The sequence below is a fragment of the Chiloscyllium plagiosum genome, chromosome 43 (assembly GCF_004010195.1).
Source record: "Chiloscyllium plagiosum isolate BGI_BamShark_2017 chromosome 43, ASM401019v2, whole genome shotgun sequence".
Taxonomy (NCBI): Eukaryota; Metazoa; Chordata; class Chondrichthyes; order Orectolobiformes; family Hemiscylliidae; genus Chiloscyllium; species Chiloscyllium plagiosum.
The window spans coordinates 11,826,072-11,843,894 of NC_057752.1; the positions used below are offsets into that span (position 1 = coordinate 11,826,072).

Genomic DNA, 17,823 nt, shown 5'->3' on the forward strand with positions numbered 1-17,823 from the left:
GTGGCCCTGGCTCTAATAACCGGGACCTTGCACCAGGGTCCGGCCCAGTCAGTGACTGGGACCTTGCACCAGGGTCCGGCCCAGTCAGTGACCGGGACCCTGCACCAGGGTCCGGCCCAGTCAGTGACCGGGACCCTACACCAGGAATCAGATTTGGGAAAACAGATTTTGTTACAAATAAGGCCGGATCCTGGCAAAGTTGGCTGGCAACAGTTCCTTGAGGATAACTCTGCAGCAATGCAGTGGGGAGGATTCAAAATGGAATTTGAGAGACTGCAGGCCCAACATGCTCCCTTTAGAGTGAAATGTCAGAGCAGCACACCCAGAGAATTCTGGCTGTTTAGGAATGTTCAGACTGACTATAAAAGAAAAGAGAGGCATTAAACACATGCGAATGGAGCAAATCCACTGTGGACCTAGTGAAGTGCAGTAAGTCTTGTAAGGAAACCTAAAAAAGCAATCAGGGAGCAAAAAGGGATCATGCCAAAATGCTGGCACACAAAATTATGGAGAATTCCAAGGCAAATATATTGAATAAAAGGGAATAACAAGTGAAAGAGTTGGGCCCATTAGGGAGCAAGGGAATCATCTCTGCATCAAGCAAGAAGACATTGGTCGAGTGTTAAATGAATACTTCACATCTGTCTTTAATCAGGAGAATGAAGATGTAGGTACAGATTTCGGGAAGATAGACTGTATGGTTCTCCAGCAGATTGATATCAGGCATTTTGAGGTTTCGGCAGCTTTAAAAGTGATCAGATCCTCAGGTCCGGATGAGTTGTATCCCAGGATGCTGTGGGAGGCGAGGAATGAAATGACAGGGACCATGACCCAAATATTTAATCCCTCTCTGGCCACAAGGGAGGCGCCAGAGGACTGTAGGGCAGCTAACGTGGTTCCACTTTACAAGAAAGATGGTAAAGATAAACCAGGGATTTACAGACCATTGAGTCTCACGTCAGTGATAGGAAAGCTAGTGGAAAAAATTCTGAAGAGGAGAATGAATTTCCATTTAAAGAGGCAAGGTTTTATCAAGGAGAGTCAACATGGCTTTGTCAGAGGGAGGTCATGTCAAACCAATTTGATTAATTTTTCTGAAGGCATAATAAAGTGTGTAAATAGTGCAGTTAATGTAGTTTATATGGATTCAACAAAGCCTTTAACAAGGTCCCACATAAGAAACTGATAAAGAAGGTAAATCCACATGGGATCCAGGCTAATTGGGTAAGTTGGATCTAAAATTGGCTGAGTGATCAGAGGCAGAGATTGGTGGTAAAAGACTGTGTGACTGGAGTCCAGCATGTAGTGACGTACCACAGAGATCATACTGTGTCCATTATTCTTCGTGATATGTATGAATTATGTCAATTAGGATGTGGGGGAGGGCATGATAAGTGGCACAAAACTTGGCCTGGTGGTTGGCAGTGAAGAAGAAGGTGTTAGGTTACAGGAGGATATAGACAGGGTGGTTGGATGGGCGGAGCAGTGGCAAATGGAATTTAACCTTGATAAGTGAGAGGTGAGCCACTTTGGAACAACTAACAAGACAAGGGAATACTCCATGAATGGCAGGACACTGGGAAGGTCAGAGGAATCTTGAGGTGCTTTTCCACATCCCTCAAAGTGGCAGGGCAGGTGAAGACGGTAGCTATGAAAGCATACAGGGCACTTGCCTTTATCAGTTATGGAATAGATTGTAAGAGCAGGGAGGTTATGTTGGAGTTGTACAGGACTTTGGTTCGGCCACACTGGAGTTTTGTATGCACTTCTGGTCTCTGCACTATAGGAAAGATGTGATTGCACTGGAGGGGGAGCAGAGGAGATTTGACAGCATGTTGCCTGGGATGGAATCATAGAGATGTACAGCTCGGGCACGGAAACAGACACTTCGGTCCAATTTATCCATGCCAACCAATATCCCAGATAAATCTAGTCCCATTTGCCAGCACTTGGCCCATATCCCTCCAAACCCTTCCTATTTATATACCCATCCAGATGCCTTTTAAATGTTGTAGTTGCACCAGCCTCCACCACTTCCTCTGGCAGCTCATTCCATACACACACCACCCTTTGTGAAAAAGTTGCCCCTCAGGTCCCTGTTAAATTTTTCTCCTCTCACCTTAAACCTATGCCCACTAGTGCTGGACTCCCCCACCTCAAGGAAAAGATCTTGCCGATTTCCCCCTATCCACACCCCTCATGATTTTATAGACCTCTATAAGGTCACCCCTTCGTCTCCAACACTCCAGCGAAAACAGCCCCAGTCTATTCAGCCTCTCCCTATAGCTCAAACCCTCCAATCCTGGCAATATCTTTGTAAATTTTTTCTAAACCCTTTCAAGTTTCACAACATCCTTCCTATAGCAGGGAAATCAAAATTGCATGCAGTATTGCAAAAGTGGTTGAACCAATGTCCTGTACAGCCTCAACATGACCTCCCAGCTCCTGTACTAAATGCACAGACCAGTAAAGATATGTAATTGGGGAAGGGGAAATTATACTGCTATTAGACGGGAGCTGTGGGGTATGAATTGGGAATTGTTCTACAGGAAAGGCACAACAGAAGAATGGAGGCTGTTTAAGGAGCACTTGTTGTGAATGTTGGATAACTTTGTCCCACTGAGACAGGCAAAGAATGGCAAGGTGAAGGAGCCTTGGATGACAGGAGCAGAGGAGCTTCTCGTCAAAAGGAAGAAAGAAGCTTACTTAAGGTTGAGGAAGCAAGGATCTGGTGCAGCTTTAGAGGAATACAGGGTAGCTGGGAAAGAACTCAACAATGGACTGAGGAGAGCTAGGAGGGGGCATGAGAAAGCCTTGGTGAAAAGGATTAGGGAAAACCCAAAGAAATTCTACACGTACATGAGGAATAAGAGAGTGATCTGAGAGAGGGCAGGGCCAATCAGTTATAGTGGAGGGAACTCGTGTCGGGAGTCTGAAGATGTAGAGGAGGCCTTACATGAGTTTTTTGCTTCAGTTTTCACTCGAGAGAGGGGCCTTGTTGATAGTGAGAACACTGTGGAGTAGGTTAATAGGCTTGAACAGATTGATATTTAGAAAGTGGATGTGCTGAAAATTCTGGGAAACATCAAGATAGATAAGTCCCCAAGGCTGGACCAGATATATCCAAGGTTACTACAAGAAGCAAGGAATGAGATTGCTGTGCCTCTAGTGATGTTCTTTGCATCCTCACTCTCTGCACGGGAGTAGTTCCGGCTGATTGGAGGGAAGCAAATGTTATTCCTCTGTTTGAGAAAGGGCATAGGGAAATCCCTGGGAACTACAGACCAGTCAGTCTTATGTTTGTGGTAAGCAAGGTACTGGAAATGATTCTGAGAGATAGGATTTATGACTATTTGGAAAAATATAGTTTGATTAAAGATAGTCAGCATGGCTCTGTATGGGGCAGGTCACGCCTCGCAAGCCTTACTGAGTTCTTTGAGGATGTGACGAGACATGTTGATGAAGGTCAAGCAGCGGATGTGGTGTATGTGCATTTCAGTGAGGCACCGTGGAGCGGCACGGTGGCTCAGTGGTTAGCACTGCTGCCTCACCACTGCTGCCAGTTTCACCCGGGTTCAATTCCTACCTCGGGCAACTGGCTGTGTGGAGTTTGCACATTCTCCCGTGCCTGTGTGCGTTTCCTCCCACATTCCAAAAGATGTGCAGATCCGGTGAATTGGCCATGCTAAATTACCCATAGTGTTAGGTGCATTAGTCAGGGGTAAATGTAGGGAAATGTGTCTGGGTGGATTACTCTTCTGACGGTCATTATGGACTTGTTTGATTTAAGGGCCTGCATCCACACTGTAGGGAATCTAATCTAATCATTTGATAAGGTTCTCCATGGTCGGTTCATTCAGAAACTTAGGAGATATGAGATACAGGGAAATTTGGCTGTCTGGATACAGAATTGGCTGGCCGAAAGAAGACAGCGAATGGTAGTGGATGGAAAGTATTCTGCCTGGAGGTCGGTGTCCAGTGGTGTCCCGCAGGGATCTGTTCTTGGGCATCTGCTCTTCGTAGTTTTTATAAATGACTTGGATGAAGAAGTGGAAGGGTGGGTTAGTAAGTTTGCCGATGACACAAAGGTCAGTGGTGTTGTAGATAGTGTCAAGGGCTGTTATAGGCTACAACAAAACATTGACAAGATGCAGAGCTGGGCTGAGAAGTGTTAGATGGAGCTCAACCTGGATAAATGCGAAGTGATTAATTTTGGAAGGTTGAATTTGAATGCTGAATACTAGGTTAAAGACAGGATTCTTGGCAGTGTGGAGAAACAACGGGATCTTGGGGTGCACGTACATAGATCCCTCAAAGTTGCCACCCACGTGTTTTGGCTTTCATTAATGGGGGATTGAGTTTAAGAGCCGCAAGGTTTGCTGCAACTCTAGAAAATCTGGTTAGAGCATACTTGAAATATTGGGTCCAGTTTTGGTCGCCTCATTATAGGAAGGATGTTGATGCTTTGGAGAGGGCGCAGAGGAAAGTTACCAGGATGCTGCCAGGATTGGAGGGCATGTCTTATGAAGAAAGGTTGAGTGAACTAGGGCTTTTCACACTGGAGAGAAGAAAGAGAGGTGACTTGATAGAGGTATACAAGGTAACGAGAGGCTTAGAGAGAGTAGATAACCAGAGACTTCCCCAGGCCAGAAATGGTTGTTGCGAGGGTTCATAATTTTAAGGTGATTGGAGGAAGGTATAGGGGAGATATCAGAGGTAGGTTCTTTATGCAGAGAGTGGTGGGTGCATGGAATGCACTGCCAGTGGTGGGTGGGTGCATGGAATGCACTGCCAGTGGTGGTAGTAGAGTCAGATACATTAGGGACATTTAAGCGACTGCTAGACAAGCACATGGACAGTAGTAAATTGAGGGGTGTGTAGGTTAGGTTGATGTTAGGCTAAGGTAAATGCTCAGCACAATGTCATGGGCTGAAGGGTCTATACTGTGCTGTATTGTTCTATGTTCTTAAGCGCAAACATCGTCTTCCTTATCCTATCTACCTGCGACTTCATTTTCAAGGAACTATGAGCCTGCACTCCAAGATCTCTTTATTCAGCAACACTCCCCAGGATCTGACCATTAAATGTATATGCCCTACCCTGATTTGCCTTTCCAAAGTGCAGCACCTCACGTGTATCTGAAGTAAACTCCATCTGCCATTCTTCGACCCATTGGCCCATCTGAGCAAGATCCTGTTGTACTCTGACAAAACCTCCTTCGCTGTCCACTACACCTCCAATTTTGGTGTCATCTGCAAACTTACTAACCATAGCTCCTATGTTCACATCCATTTATATAAATGACAAAAAGTAGTGGACCCAGCACCGATCGTTGTGGCACTCCACTGGTCACAAGCCCCCAATCTGAAAAGCAACCCTCCAGCACCACCCTTTGTCTTCTATCTTTGAGCCAGTTCTATATCCAAATGGCAAGTTCTCTCTGTATTCCACCTTGCTAACCAGTATACCATGAGGAACCTTGTTGAAAGCCATACTGAAGTCTATCACTTCAGCTGTGAAGAGAGGCTGGATGAACTCAAGTTTTTGTTTTAGAAGAGAAAAGGTTAAGGAGGACCTGATAGAGCTGTAGAAGATCGAGGGGCATAGACAGGGTGAATAGAAAGCAGCTGTGTTCCCCTTAGTTGGAAGGTCAATAACAAGGGGCCGTACTTTTAGGGTGAGAGGTTTAGAGCAGATTTGAGGAAACGTTTTTTCACCCAGAATGTGGTGGGGGTGTGGGATGAACTGCCTGAGAGATTAGTTATGACAAGTGACCTTTAAAACATACTTGGATGAGCACTTGAAGTGTCATAACATTCAAGGCTATGAGCCTAGTTTGGGAAAGTGACTCTTGTGTAGATTTAGTGTAGCTTTGAGGTACAGACTTGATGAGCAGAAGGGCTTCTCCTGTACTGTATGATTCAGCGTCATGACAAACCATATAACTCGAGCTGTAGGGTATGCTTTAAACCAAACGGTAGGCGAGGTACGGGTTCAGGTGAAGGGAGATTTGGAAAGTTAGAGAGAAAGAGCAAGGTGATGGTGCAAAGCAGTGATGTGGGTATTTGTAACTGGTGTGTGACAGAAGGAACACACTGCAAGGACGGAAAAGCTTTCCCATAGTGATCATCATTGTTTTAAGTTCCTCTCTCCCTTTTGCCTCTTGATTTTCTTTTGTTCTTGGGATGCGCTTTAAGTCATCTACTGTGAAGACAGAAACAAAATACTTGTTCAAAATCTCTGCCATTTCTTTGTTTCCCATTATCAGTTCCCCAGTCTTGCCCTCTAAGGAGCCAATGTTTACTTCAGCTACTCTTTTCCTTTTAATGTACTTGTTATTATATGTCTTTGTAGTCATTGTCTAATTTCTCCCTCTTTTAGCCGACTTTTGTTTTGTTAGAAATGGAGAGCAGGGAGCGAGGAAGAGATAAGAGACTGGGGAAAATGAGGGAAAGAAGTAGAAAGCAGGTAACGAATGCTAGCAGGGGTTTCTGGTGATTGTGACTCAAGTGGGCAGTGTGGACATGGGTCCAGCATGAAGGGCTTACAGGTGGTGTACTTAATCATTTTGTGGTTATGTGATAGAAACAAACTTCATTTCAGTAGGAATAAGATAAATATTTGTAAAGATGTGTGTCAAGATTTGAGGGAATGGGGGTAAATGAGACACCAACACTAGGAGCGGGGGCAGCCTTCTCTTGTTTCTTTTTCAATAGTTTTGAGCCTGAGTCCAGAGAATGGTTCAGGTATATTGGTGCTGAGCTGAGTTTAGGATTGTTCCCTGTGTGAAATGCCCCAAATACCAAGCTCGCTGCCCTTGAATGAGCGCTAGGATGATTTGGGTTATTCTCTGCTGACAGTTTTGACATGAGATCGAAAAATGAATTAGGTTTTGCTGAGACTCCCAGTTCACATGGAGCCAGAGTTTGAGGAGGTAAGGAGAGGTAAGATTATTGGAAATGTCATTGATTGGTGAGGTTAACTATATCTTGTCCAGTTGCAGAGGAATTCTGGCTATGCTTTCAGGGTTGACTGTCAGCAGATTAGAGGATTACTGTTAATTGCAGGTGGGTTTTATCTATTATAACCTGTAAATTATAGACTGTCAGTGAGTTTTTGTATTAGTGTACATGATGAGAGATGTCTGAATTGCCATTATTAGTCATCAGTGCAGTTTTAGTGAGTTGCTGTTATCAGTGGAATTAACAAACCCCGAGCTCTGATTTTCCCCCTCAATGAATTGATTCCCACACTTTTGAGTTCTCTCACTCGCCTAAAGTTTTCTCTCTTCTCCCCCCCCCCCCCACCAAATATTCTAAGCTCTGAAGAAGAGTCATACCAGACTCAAAATATTAACTCTGTTTCTCTCTCCGTCGATGCTACAAGACCATCGAAGTTTCTCCAGCAATTTCTGGTTTTGATTAACATATTGAGATCTGGCTTTTCAAGAGCCCGCAGGCCTTGAATTCGCTTCAAATTGCAGTGAGAACTTTTTCTGTTTTGCAGTTAATATGGGTTTAATAAATTTTCCATTTCAACTGTTGTATATTTTTGGCATACTGGGAGGAAGTGCCAACTGTTTAGATTTTGTCCAGTAAGTATTGAAAATGCTTTTTGAAAAAAATCTGCTGATTTGCCATGGACAAAAATTAGAAGTTGCTTTTTCTCTTGCAGGTCAGCCACCATTTCCAAGTCAACAAGCTCCAAATCAACTGATGCCCAGTAACATGCCTGTTGGCATGCCTGCGAACATGTCTGGTAATATGGCTGCTGGTATGCCTTCTGTTGTGCCAGCCATTATTGCATGTAGCATGGGTAGTGTCATCTCAGAAAATGTTCCAGCTAACCTCCCTGCTAGCATGCCAAACCAAGTGCATGGTCATTTACCCAGTAGCATGCCTGGGGGTGGCCCTGGCAACATGTGTATAGGGTTGCCAGGACATTTGCCTGTAGATCTGCCTAGCTCTGTACATCCTAACATACCCGGAAACACCATCCCACCTTCCTTGTCTCTAACTTCCACCCCAACGTCAGCAGCTGCTCAGAGCCCTGCCATTGTAGCCGCCATGCAGGGGAATACAAGTCCGTTGCAAGGTGAGAAGTGATGGTCAGCATTTTATTGTTATGTTGTGTTAGATGGCAAGTATGTTTGGAGGAGGGCCTATTTAAGACATGTGTAATCCTGACATTGTGAAATTTATTCACAGAAATATGACACTGACGTGGAGACAGTATCATTCCATTCTGCATTACATCACTATTCCGGAATGAGAGAAAGAAACATAACCTATACTGTTGCAAGAGCAATGAGATCTGTATGAGAATAGTAAAATTAAAAATTAACTCAATGCATATGGGAGCTTCCCATTTACACTATGGCACTGGGTGGGACAGTGGGTTATCACACTGTCCTTTCACATTGAGGGACTGGGTGGTACAGTGGGTTATCACACTGTCCTTTCACATTGAGGGACTGGTTGGGACAGTGGTTATCACTGTCCTTTCACACTGAGGGACTGGGTGGTACAGTGGGTTATCACACTGTCCTTTCACACTGAGGGACTGGGTGGTACAGTGGGTTATCACACTGTCCTTTCACATTGAGGGACTGGTTGGGACAGTGGGTTTCACTGTCCTTTCACACTGAGGGACTGGGTGGTACAGTGGGTTATCACACTGTCCTTTCACACTGAGGGACTGGGTGGGACAGTGGGTTATCAGTGGGCGGCACAGTGGTTAGCACTGCTGCCTCACAGCGCCAGAGATCCGGGTTCAATTCCTGCCTCAGGCGACTGACTCTGTGGAGTTTGCACATTCTCCCCGTGTCTGCGTGGGTTTCCTCTGGGTGGCTCCGGTTTTCTCCCACAGTTCAAAAAATGTGCAGGTTAGGTGAATTGGCCATGCATAATTGCCCGTAGTGTTAGGTGAAGGGCTAAATGTAGGCGAATGGGTCTAGGTGGGTTGCGCTTCGGCGGGTCGGCGTGGACTTGTTGGGCCGAAGAGCCTGTTTCCACACTGTAAGTAATCTAATCTAATCACACTGTCCTTTCGCACTGAGGGACTGGGTGGGACAGTGGGTTATCGGACTGTCCTTTCACACTGAGGGACTGGTTGGTACAGTGGGTTATCACACTGTCCTTTCATACCAATGGACTAGGTGGTACAGTGGGTTATCTCACTGTCCTTTCACACTGAGGGACTGGGTGGTACAGTGGGTTATCTCACTGTCCTTTCACACTGAGGGACTGGGTGGGACAGTGGGTTATCACTGTCCTTTCACACTGAGGGACTGGGTGGGACAGTGGCTTATCACACTGTCCTTTCACACTGGGGAACTGGGTGGGACTGTGTGTTATCACACTGTCCTTTCACACTGAGGGACTGGGTGGGACAGTGGGTTATCGGACTGTCCTTTCATACTGAGGGAATGGGTGGCACAGTGGGTTATCACACTGACCTTTCACATTGTGGGACTGGGTGCGACAGTGGGTTACCACACTGTTTTTTCACACTTAGGGACTGGGTGGGACAGTGGGTTATCACACTGTACTTTTCCACTCCTGGACTGGGTGGAACAGTGGGTTATCGGACTGTCCTTTCACACTCTGGGCCTGGGTGGGACTGTGGGTTATCTCACTGTCCTTTCACACTGAGGTACTGGGTGGTACAGTGGGTTATCACACTGACCTTTCACACTCTAGGACTGAGTGGTACAGTGGGTTATCACGCTGTCCTTTCACACTCTGGGCCTGGGTGGGACTGTGGGTTATCACACAGTCCTTTCCCACTGAGGGACTGTGTGGTACAGTGGGTTATCACACTGTCCTTTCACACTGAGGGACTGTGTGGGACAGTGGGTTATTGGACTGTCCTTTCCCACTGAGGGACTGTGTGGGACAGTGGGTTATTGGACTGTCCTTTCGCACTGAGGGACTGGGTGGGACAGTGGGTTATCGGACTGTCCTTTTGCACTGAGGGACTTCGTGGGACAGTGGGTTATCACGTTGTCCTTTCACACTGAGGGACTGGGTGGCACAGTGGGTTATCACGTTGTCCTTTCACACTGAGGGACTGGGTGGGACAGTGGGTTATCAGACTGTCCTTTAACACTATGGGACTGGGTGGTACAGTAGGTTATCACACTGTCCTTTCACACTGAGGGACTGGGTAGGACAGTGGGTTGTCACTGTCCTTTCACACTCTGGGCCTGGGTGGGACTGTGGGTTATCACACTGTCCTTTCACACTCTGGGACTGAGTTTTATAATTGTTTATTGTGCAATCCTAACTCACATGGGGGTATGTGTTACAGTAGATTATCATACTGTTCTGTTCATGGACTGAGGCATATATTGGAGTTTTGCATATTGCTGGGAGTTTTGAAATTTGTTAAATTAGAGGTTTTCCATTCTATGACTCATGTGTTACATTGTAGCCCCAACAGATTAAGTTTTAAGTGTTCAATATTGTGGTCTGACATTTAACACAATTTCCTATCGTTGAATTTTATTAGAAAACTCTTAATTTTGAATACTCTTACCTGTTTTAAGTAGCAACTCATCAGACATGCTGTTTAATTGGCTGTCTATCTGATTGTGTTGATGGGATTTTACTCTGTATCTTACCCTGTGCTTTCCCTGTACTGGGAGTGTTTCATGGTGACCATTCCCAACGCCGCAGAGAAAATTAAAGAATTTGTCAGTCTGCTCACAGTGCGGTGACCTGCATGATATCAATGCCTTTTTTTTTAAAAAGGCCTGCTTATGCGTTGGTGGGTGGGTGAGAGAGGGGAGTAAACAAAAGGATTTAACTTAGAGAATGGCCAAGCCATGTGAGTGATTTGAAAGTGTGTTTGAAAGATTTCCTGTTGCAACACTGCTTTTGGTTGAGAAGGTTCTTGAGCAGTAGACAATGATGAAGGGGTGGAAAAGCAGATTGAGCAGATGTTCAAAAAGCCACAGACAGATGTGAAGGGTAAAGGAGGTATCACAAGTTTGAAGTAAATTGGGTGTCCTTGCGCATGAATCACAGAAGTTGGTCTGCAGGTACAACAGGTAATTAGGAAGGCAAATAGAATTTTGTCCTTCATTGCTAAAGGGATTGAGGTCATGTTGTAGCTGTATATGGTGCTGGTGAGGCCACACCTGGAGTACTGTGTGCAATTTTGGTCTCTTTACTTGAGAAAGGATGTACTGGTACTGGAGGGGGTACAGGTTTACTAGTTGATTCCAGAGTTGAGGGGGTTGGCTTGTGAGGAGAGACTGAGTAGACTGGGCTTATATTCATTGGAATTTACAAGAATGAAAGGAGATTTTATAAAATTATGAGGGGAATAGATAAGATAGAAATAGAGAGGATATTTCCACTGGCAAGTGAAAATGGACAAGAGGGCATACCTTCAAAATTAGGACTGAATTGAGAAGGAACTTCTTCATCCAGAGGGTTGTGTATCCCTGCCCAATGAAGTGGTTGAGGCTTCCTCAGTTAATGTTTTTAAAGCTAAGATAGCTAATTTTTTGAACATTAAAGGAATTGAGCTTTCTGGTGGGAGGGCGGGTAAGTGGAGCTGAGGCCACAAAAAGATCAGTAAAGATCTTATTGAATGGCGGAGCAGGCTCGAAGGGCCAGATGGCCTACTCCTGCTCCTAGTTCTTATGTTCTTAAATTATGTTGAAAGGGTGGAGAATGATTATTGAGTGATTTTAAAAACAAAAGTGAAGAGATTGAAGAGCCGCAGGTCAGTGTTGTTAGGTGATCATGGGGATAAAAAGGGAAGTGGCACCTCTTTCAGCTGAGTATATGAATGTTTCAATGATGGAGGAGCTTGGAAAATGGATATATTACTGAAGTGGAAGTAGGTGGTTTGAGTGACATGTAGGGGACGAAGTTCAAAACTCAGTTCAGAGTCGAACGAGACAATAGTTTTATTCAGTGTTAGCAAGTGACTGGCTAGTGGAGTTGAGAGATAGCAACACTTTTTCAAGGAACTTAGAGAGAGCACATAAAAGTGGATAAATCCTCAGGACCTGATCAGGTGAACCCTAGAACTCTGTGCGAAGCTAGGGAAGTGATTGCTGGGCCTCTTGCTGAGATATTTGTATCATCGATAGTCACAGGTGAGGTGCCGGAAGACTGGAGGTTGGCTAACGTGGTGCCACTGTTTTAGAAGGGTGGTAAGGACAAGCCAGGGAACTGTAGACCAGTGAGCCTGATGTTGGTGGTGCACAAGTTGTTGGAGGGAATCCTGAGGGACAGGGTGTACATGTATTTGGAAAGGCAAGGACTGATTAGGGATAGTCAACATGGCTTTGTGTGTGGAAATCATGTCTCACAAACTTGATTGAGTTTTTGAAGAAGTAACAAAGAGGATTTATGAGGGCAGAGAGGTAGACATGATCTATATGGCCTTCAGTAAGGCATTCGACAAGGTTCCCCATAGGATACTGGTTAGCAAAGTTAGATCTCATGGAATACAGGGAGAAATAACCATTTGGATACAGAACTGGCTCAAAGTTAGAAGACAGAGGGTGGTGGTGGAGGGTTGTTTTTCAGACTGGAGGCCTGTGACCAGTGGATTGCCACAAGGATCGGTGTTGGGTCCACTACTTTTCATCATTTATATTAATGATTTGGATGTGAGCTTAAGAGGTATGGTTAGGAACTTTGCAGATGACATCAAATTTAGAGGTGTAGTGGACAGTGAAGAAGGTTACCTCAGATTACAACGAGATCTTGATCAGATGGGCCAGTGGGCTGAGAAGTGGCAGATGGAGTTTAATTTAGATAATTGCAAGATGCTGCATTTTGTTGTGGCTGTACAGGACATTGGTTAGGCCACTTTTAGAATATTGCGTGCAATTTTGGTCTCCTTCCTATTGGAAAGATGTTGTGAAATTTGAAAGGGTTCAGAAAAGATTTGCAAGGATATTGCCAGGATTTGAGCTTTAGGGAGATGCTGAACAGGCTGGTGCTGGTTTCCCTGGAGTGTCAGAGGTTGAGGGATGACCTTATAAAAGTTTATAAAATCATGAGGGGCATGGATAGGATAAATAGACAAGGTCTTTTCCCTGTGGTGGGGGAGTACAGAACTAGAGGGCATAGGTTTAGGGTGAGGGGAAAGATATAAAAGAGACCTCAGGGGCAACATTTTAACGCAGAGGGTGGTGCGTGTGTGGAATGGGCTGCCAGAGGAAGTGGTGGATGCTGGTACAATTGCAACATTTAAAAGGCATCTCGATTGGTACATGAATAGGAAGGGGTTGGAGGGACATGGGCCGGGTGCTGGCAGGTGGAACTACATTGGGTTGGGATATCTGGTCGGCATGGACAAGTTGGACCGAAGGGTCTGTTTCTGTGCTGGACATCTCTATGACTCTAAAGGAAACTGCCCTGTTGGTTACTCTAATGCCTTTTCTCTAGTGGTAGTTATTGTATTTATTTCATCTCCTCCTTATGCTCCTTGATTATTTTTGGAATGCTGTCAGTATCTAATATTGTGAACACTGAACAAACAGTACAGCACAGAAACAGGCCCTTCAACCCACCACTGACACCTTATGCCTCCTTAAACTTTTGCCTTTTGCCGCCAAGCTGTCTGTATCGCCCTATTCCCTGCCTATTTATGTATCTTAAATGTTTTTGTTATGTCTGCCTCCACCACCACCTCTGGCAGTGCATTCCAGGCACTTATCACCCTCTGTGTAAAAAAAACCTGCTTCTCACATCTCTTAAACTTGCTCCCTTTTACCTTAAACCCATGTCCCCTAGTAATTGATATTTCTAGATGGAAATGTGTTGCTGGAAAAGCGCAGCAGGTCAGGCAGCATCTAGGGAACAGGAGAATCGACGTTTCGGGCATTAGCCCTTCTTCAGGAATGAGGAAAGTTGGTCCAGCAGGCTAAGATAAAAGATAGGGAGGAGGGACTTGGGGGAGGGGCGTCGGAAATGTGATAGGTGGAAAGAGGTCAAGGTGAGGGTGATAGGTCAGACTGGGGTGGGGGCGGAGAGGTCGGGAAGAAGATTGCAGGTTAGGAAGGCGGTGCTGAATTCGATGGATTTGACTGAGACAAGGTGGGGGGAGGGGAAATACCTTGTCTCAGTCAAATCCATCGAACTCAGCACCGCCTTCCTAACCTGCAATCTTCTTCCCACCTCTCCGCCCCCACCCCAGTCTGACCTATCACCCTCACCTTGACCTCTTTCCACCTATCACATTTCCGACGCCCCTCCCCCAAGTCCCTCCTCCCTATCTTTTATCTTAGCCTGCTGGACCAACTTTCCTCATTCCTGAAGAAGGGCTAATGCCCGAAACGTCGATTCTCCTGTTCCCTAGATGCTGCCTGACCTGCTGCGCTTTTCCAGCAACACATTTCCATCTCTGATCTCCAGCATCTGCAGACCTCACTTTCTCCTCAATTGATATTTCTACCCAGGGGAAAACACTCCAACTATCAACGCCTCTCGCAAACTTCCATCAGGTTGCTCGCAGCCTCTGACGTTCAAATGAAAGCAAATCTAGTATGACCAATCTCTCCTCCTAGCTAATAGCCTTCAAATCATATAACAGCCTGGTAAACATTTCCAAAGCCCCCACATCCTTTTGATAGTGTGGCGACCAGAAGTGTACCCCACATTCCAAATGAGACCTAACTAAAGTTCTCTACAGCTACAACATGACTTGCCAGTTTTTATACTGTGTGCCCTGACCGGTGATGGCAAGCATGCCATACGCCTTCTTGACCACGTACCCACTTGTGTTGCCACTTTTAGGGAACTGTGGACCAATACACACAAATCCCTCTCTATGTTGATGCTGCTAAGGGTTCTGCCATTTACTGTATACTTCCCTCCTACATTAGCTCTCCCAAAATACATTTGTCTGCATTAAATTCCATCTGCCATTTCTCCGCCTAAGTCTCCAGTCTACCTATATCCTCTGGCAATCCTAGTCACTATCTGCAGCTCCCTCAACCTTTGTGTTGTCTGGAACTTACTAATCAGACCGCCTACATTCTCCTCCAAATCGTTCATGTATTTTACAAACAACAGAGGATCCTTCAGAACACCACTGGTCACAGATCTCCAGTCAGAAAAACACCCTTCCATTGCTGCTACTCTGAGTTTTGCGACAAAGCTAGTTCGGTATCCATCTTACCAGCTCACCACGGATCCTATGTGACTTCACCTTCCGCATCAGCCTATCTTGAGGGAACTTATCAAAGGCCTTGCTAAAGTCCCTGTCGACAACATCCACCACCCTACCCTTGTCAATCATCTTTGTTATTTCCTCAAAAAACTCCATCGAGTTTAAGACATGACCTCCCTTGCACAAAGCCATGTTGCCTATCACTAATAAGCCTATATTTTTTCCAAATGTGAAAAAAATGATGTCCCTAGGAATATTCTCCAGTACTTTCCCTACCACTGACCTGTAATTTCCTGGATTGTTGCTGTCCTTAAACAAAGGAGTAACATTGGCCATTCTCTAGTCCTTTGGGACCTGTCCTGTGACTAATAAGGATGCAAAGATTTTGTGCAAGGCCCCAGCATTTTCCTCCCTCAGCTTTCTGAGATAGATCCTATCAGGTCCTAGGGACTTGTCTATCTTTATGCTTTTCAAAACACACAACATCACCTCCTTTATGTTGATGTGCCCTATAATGACATGCCCCTCTCTAGACTCAACATTCATCATGTCCTTCTCCTTTGTGAATACCAATGCAAAATATTTGTTAGGGTCCTCATTCACTTCCTCCGGCTCCATGCATAGGTTCCCTCCTTTGTCCTTGAGTGGACCTACCCTTTCCCTCCCTATCCACTTGCTGTTTATATATGTATGAAACACCTTGAGACTGCCTTTAATCCTGTTTGCCATGGCCCCTTTTAGCCTTCCTAAGTCCTTGTTTAAGTTTGTTCCTGCTTTCTTTATATTCTTCAACGGTTCTGTCTGTCTTCACCTTCCTAAGCCTCCTCTTTCTTGTTGTCTAAGCTCACAATTTCTTTTGTCATCCAAGGCTTCCATACCTTGCAATCCTTATCCTTCATTTTCACAGGATTCTGGGGCAACACAGTGGCTCAGTGGTTAGCACTGCTGCTTCACAGCGCCAGGGACCCGGGTTCGATTCCAACCTCAGGCGACTGTCTGTGTGGAGTTTGCACATTCTCACTGTCTCTGCGTGGGTTTCCTCCCACAGTCCAAAGGCGTGGTAAATTGCCCATTGTGTTAGGTGCATTAGTCAGGGGTAAATAGAGGATAGGGAATGGGTCTGGTAGGTTACTCTATGGAGGGTCGGTGTGGACTTGTTGGGCTGAAGGGCCTATTTCCATACTGTAGGGAATCTAAACTAATCTAATAAACTGGCCTTTAAAAGATTCCCACATGACAAATGAGGATTTACCTTCAAACAGAAGCCCTCAATCTACATTCTCCATTTTCTGCCGCCGAATACTGTGATAGTTAGTTTTCGCCCAAGAGCAATGCTTATCCTTATCCAGAAGTAGCTTAAAACTTATAGAATTATGATCACTGTTCCCGAAATGTTTCCTCACTGAAACTTCGCTCATCTGGCCCGGTTCTATTCCCTAGCTGAGACAATTTACATAATGCTTCAAGACAGTCACCTGGGCACACTTAACAAATCTACCTCATCCAACCTCTTGGCACCAAGGGACTCTTAGTTAATATTTTTCCATAATCTATACACAGATCCATATCTCCCACTGACTTTTGGAAGGCCTATCAAAGTGATTACACCCTTCTTATTCCTGAGCTGTACCCATATGGCCTCGCTGGATGAGACCTCCTAGGTATTCCCTCTCAGTATAGCTGTGATATTCTCCCTAATCAGTAACGTAACTCCCACACCTTTTTTACATCACTCTCTATCTCATCTGAACCATCTAAATCCCAGAACGTTCAGCTGCCAGTCTTGTCCCTCTCTCGACCAAGTCTGTAATTGCTACAACAACATAGTTATATGCACTTACCCCAGCTCTAAGTTTATCCGTCTTACCTGTCATGCTCCTCATATTAAAACTAATGGACTTCAGACTGCCAGTTCCATGTTCAGTCGCCTCCCCATATCTGTTCTTCCTCTTCGCCTATCTGGTTTTACTCTCCTCCTCAGTCATTTCACTGACTGACCACCTGCTCTGGTTTCCCCCCCCCCACCCCCATCACACGAGTTTCAACCCTTCTGAACGACACTAGCAACATCCCTGCCAGGATATTGGTGCCCCTCCAGTTTAGGTGCAACCTTCTTCCTGTACAGGTCCCACCTGCCCTGAAAGGCACCCCAGTTTTCCATATATCTGAAGCCCTCCCTCCTACACCAGCTCTTTAGCCACATAATTAACTGTCCTATTTTCCAATTCCTAGCCTCACTGGCACATGGTACAAGGAGTAATCCCAGGATTACAACTCTAGAGGCCCTGCTTTTCAACTTATCTAAACTTAACTTACCTAACTCCCTGACGTTACTTTGCAGGACCTCGTTACTCTTCCTGCCTATGACATTAGTACCAATGTGTGCCACTACCTCTGTCTGCTCATGCTGTTTTACAAGAATGTCCCACACCTGCTCAGAGATATCTTTGTCACACGCACCAGAGAGGCAGCACCCCATTCTGGAGTCTCTTGCAGCCACAAAAACATATGTGCCCCTAACTATACAGTCCCCTATTACTACTGCTCTTCTGCATTTTGACCCTCACGACTGTAGTACAGGACCAGCTGTGCTGTCACCACTCTGGCTGCTACTGTTACCATCCCTGACAGGCAATCCCTCCCAAGTGTATCCAAAGCAGTAGAATTATTCAAGATGGA

At 45.4% G+C, this 17,823-nt stretch overlaps 1 protein-coding gene across 6 annotated transcripts in view; it reads left to right on the forward strand.

Moving 5' to 3' along the window:
* Positions 1-17,823, forward strand: part of LOC122543379 (SWI/SNF complex subunit SMARCC2-like) — a 159,216-nt gene that overhangs the window by 132,844 nt on the left and 8,549 nt on the right. For 4 of the 6 annotated variants that reach the window (XM_043682051.1, XM_043682052.1, XM_043682053.1 and 1 more), the window contains exon 27: positions 7,675-8,094. In XM_043682051.1, coding sequence (XP_043537986.1) covers positions 7,675-8,094 — 420 coding nt within the window. The remainder of the gene's footprint in view (positions 1-7,674; positions 8,095-17,823) is intronic. The other 2 variants (XM_043682054.1, XM_043682055.1) reach the window with 2 other exon arrangements.